Source organism: Phytophthora parasitica (genome assembly GCF_000247585.1).
Source record: "Phytophthora parasitica INRA-310 unplaced genomic scaffold supercont2.280, whole genome shotgun sequence".
NCBI lineage: Eukaryota > Oomycota > Peronosporomycetes > Peronosporales > Peronosporaceae > Phytophthora > Phytophthora nicotianae.
The window spans coordinates 8,220-10,171 of record NW_008649266.1 but is presented as its reverse complement, the minus strand read 5'-3'; the positions used below and the strand labels follow the sequence as shown (position 1 = coordinate 10,171).

At 49.8% G+C, this 1,952-nt stretch overlaps 1 protein-coding gene across 1 annotated transcript; it reads left to right on the top strand.

Moving 5' to 3' along the window:
* Positions 1 to 1,394: 1,394 nt before the first annotated feature.
* On the top strand, positions 1,395 to 1,918 carry PPTG_20085 (hypothetical protein; the record flags this gene model as incomplete). The annotated part of the gene is made up of 2 exons (XM_008918725.1): positions 1,395 to 1,726; positions 1,786 to 1,918. 2 exons carry the CDS (start codon positions 1,395 to 1,397, stop codon positions 1,916 to 1,918), a joined length of 465 nt encoding a protein of 154 aa, XP_008916973.1.
* Positions 1,919 to 1,952: the final 34 nt, after the last annotated feature.

The window sequence follows — 1,952 nt, the reverse complement described above, 5'->3', positions numbered from 1 at the left end:
GGTGGTCCCAGCTCGCTGCAGCCGAACCGTTCACAACACTTACCTGTGGTCACAATTTCCATGACGAATGCTTGATTGGAAAGCTCAATGAAGCTCTTGAGTGCCCAACCTGTGGTCGCAAAGAGAGCTCATAAATCGATCCAAGGCGTATGGTAAGATAGGTCTGACAACACTAGAACAAAGGATTGGAGCAGGTATTACAAGTTCAATACTAAGAAGTTCCGTCATTCGAGTTAAATTTTTCTTTCACATTCTCTCGAAGGTGCAACGGACTGAATTTGACGACAAAGGCTGAGAACAGCCCGTTGTGGAAGGCCTGTAGCGTAGAGTCTCAAATGATCCAGACTTTGGGTAGCACAGCACAAAGATACTTTCCAACTTTTCAGCTCGCCTATCGCTTTTGTGATCCTAGAGAGTTGTTGCACAGGCACAGCTTCGGCATTTTGCTCAGATGTGTTCAAGTCAAATCTTGAGGAAGCGCGTGGTGTTGCTTCCAGAACATTGGACTAAATTTGATGGCGTGGTCGCGTCACCACAGCACTCCAAACGTAGCGCAAGTAACGCAACCTAGTGGATCTGAACCTTACTATGGGATGGCAACACATGCCTTCTCCGCAATATTGCGGGCCTAATGTTGTTTTGTGGCAAATTTGAGTCAGAAAGTCACGCGATTACGACGAGTGGGTGCTCGATTGCGAACTGCTCTGCGACGTGAGGAAAGTGGCGGATGCAATAGCGCTCTATGCAAATACAGTCGCAGAGGATGCATCAGTGCTGGTGATTCGGCAAGCTTCTAAACTGCACTTTTGGTCGCTACATTGTGGGATCCAGGCGATGTAGGATGACGGCTTCTCCGCAGTCAATCTGTGGTCAGACAACCTCCCTGAAAGGAGACAAAGCTCGAACGCAAGGATTCAACGGTCCATCCAAATCGAAGGCCCTCACATCGCGGTGGTCATTCCTTCAATTCCTTCAAGTCTCATTTTGGTGTTGTGTTAGTAATGTAGCATCGTTCAAACGAAAAAGTCACTATTCGCCGTTCTATTTTCCATCCTTTAGTAAAATGAAGTGTTCTTAGTTCAGATGGGACTTCAAACTTTGGACAGAGACACATTCCGACCTTGATTAAAAAAGCCAGATCCCATCCAATTGGATAATTTTTTGAGTGGGTCTCGACCGTAGAATGGCAAGTGACTTCGATGGCTGCTTCTCTGCTCGGCCACGTACAATTTGAGTCCACCTGGCTCGTCCAACCAAATGGCACAGCACATGAGCCACGCACGAACAATCCGAGTCCTGTTCACTCCGCAATTCGCTCCATTTGTGCCTTCTCGCTTCGGTGACGGAGTTCAGCTCCAGTTGCAAAACTCTCCACTTGAGAAAGATTTTGCCAAATGGAGTTGCAATCATCGCACACGCCACTACAGCGCCACCCCAAGTGCTCGGCGCTCTACGCTAGTCGCCTCCGCCACGACCCACAAGCTTCGAAACCGACCGAGTCACTGGCTCCAAGTGTCGCCTATTTGGCCAATGTGACGGTCGAAGTGACCACCAAGACTTTGACTCGAGATGCGTCAACATTTGCGCTCACAGTACACGACAAGAAGTCCAGTTCAACGTGGCGCCATCTTCGATCTTATTCCGAGTGTCGAGCGTTTCAGACTCGAGTGCTCAAGTTGCTGAGTCGCGGCCACTTGTGCTTTGCCGAGTGTCCGTGGCTCTACGCGTACGTGCAACGCGCGCTGCCTGCCGAAAGAGCGGGTCATCACTTGTTCCGAGTTGCAGGTCACAGTCCCAAGCCCCGCGTCGTGGAGAACCAGCGCCAAGCTCTTGCCAGACTATTTGCCACTTTGCAACGAGTTTTGCTGAATCCGCTCAATCAGAAATGCTCCGTTTTGATGCAACAAGTCGCGCCTGAAGTGATTTCGTTTATCACCAACCGGACCGAAGTG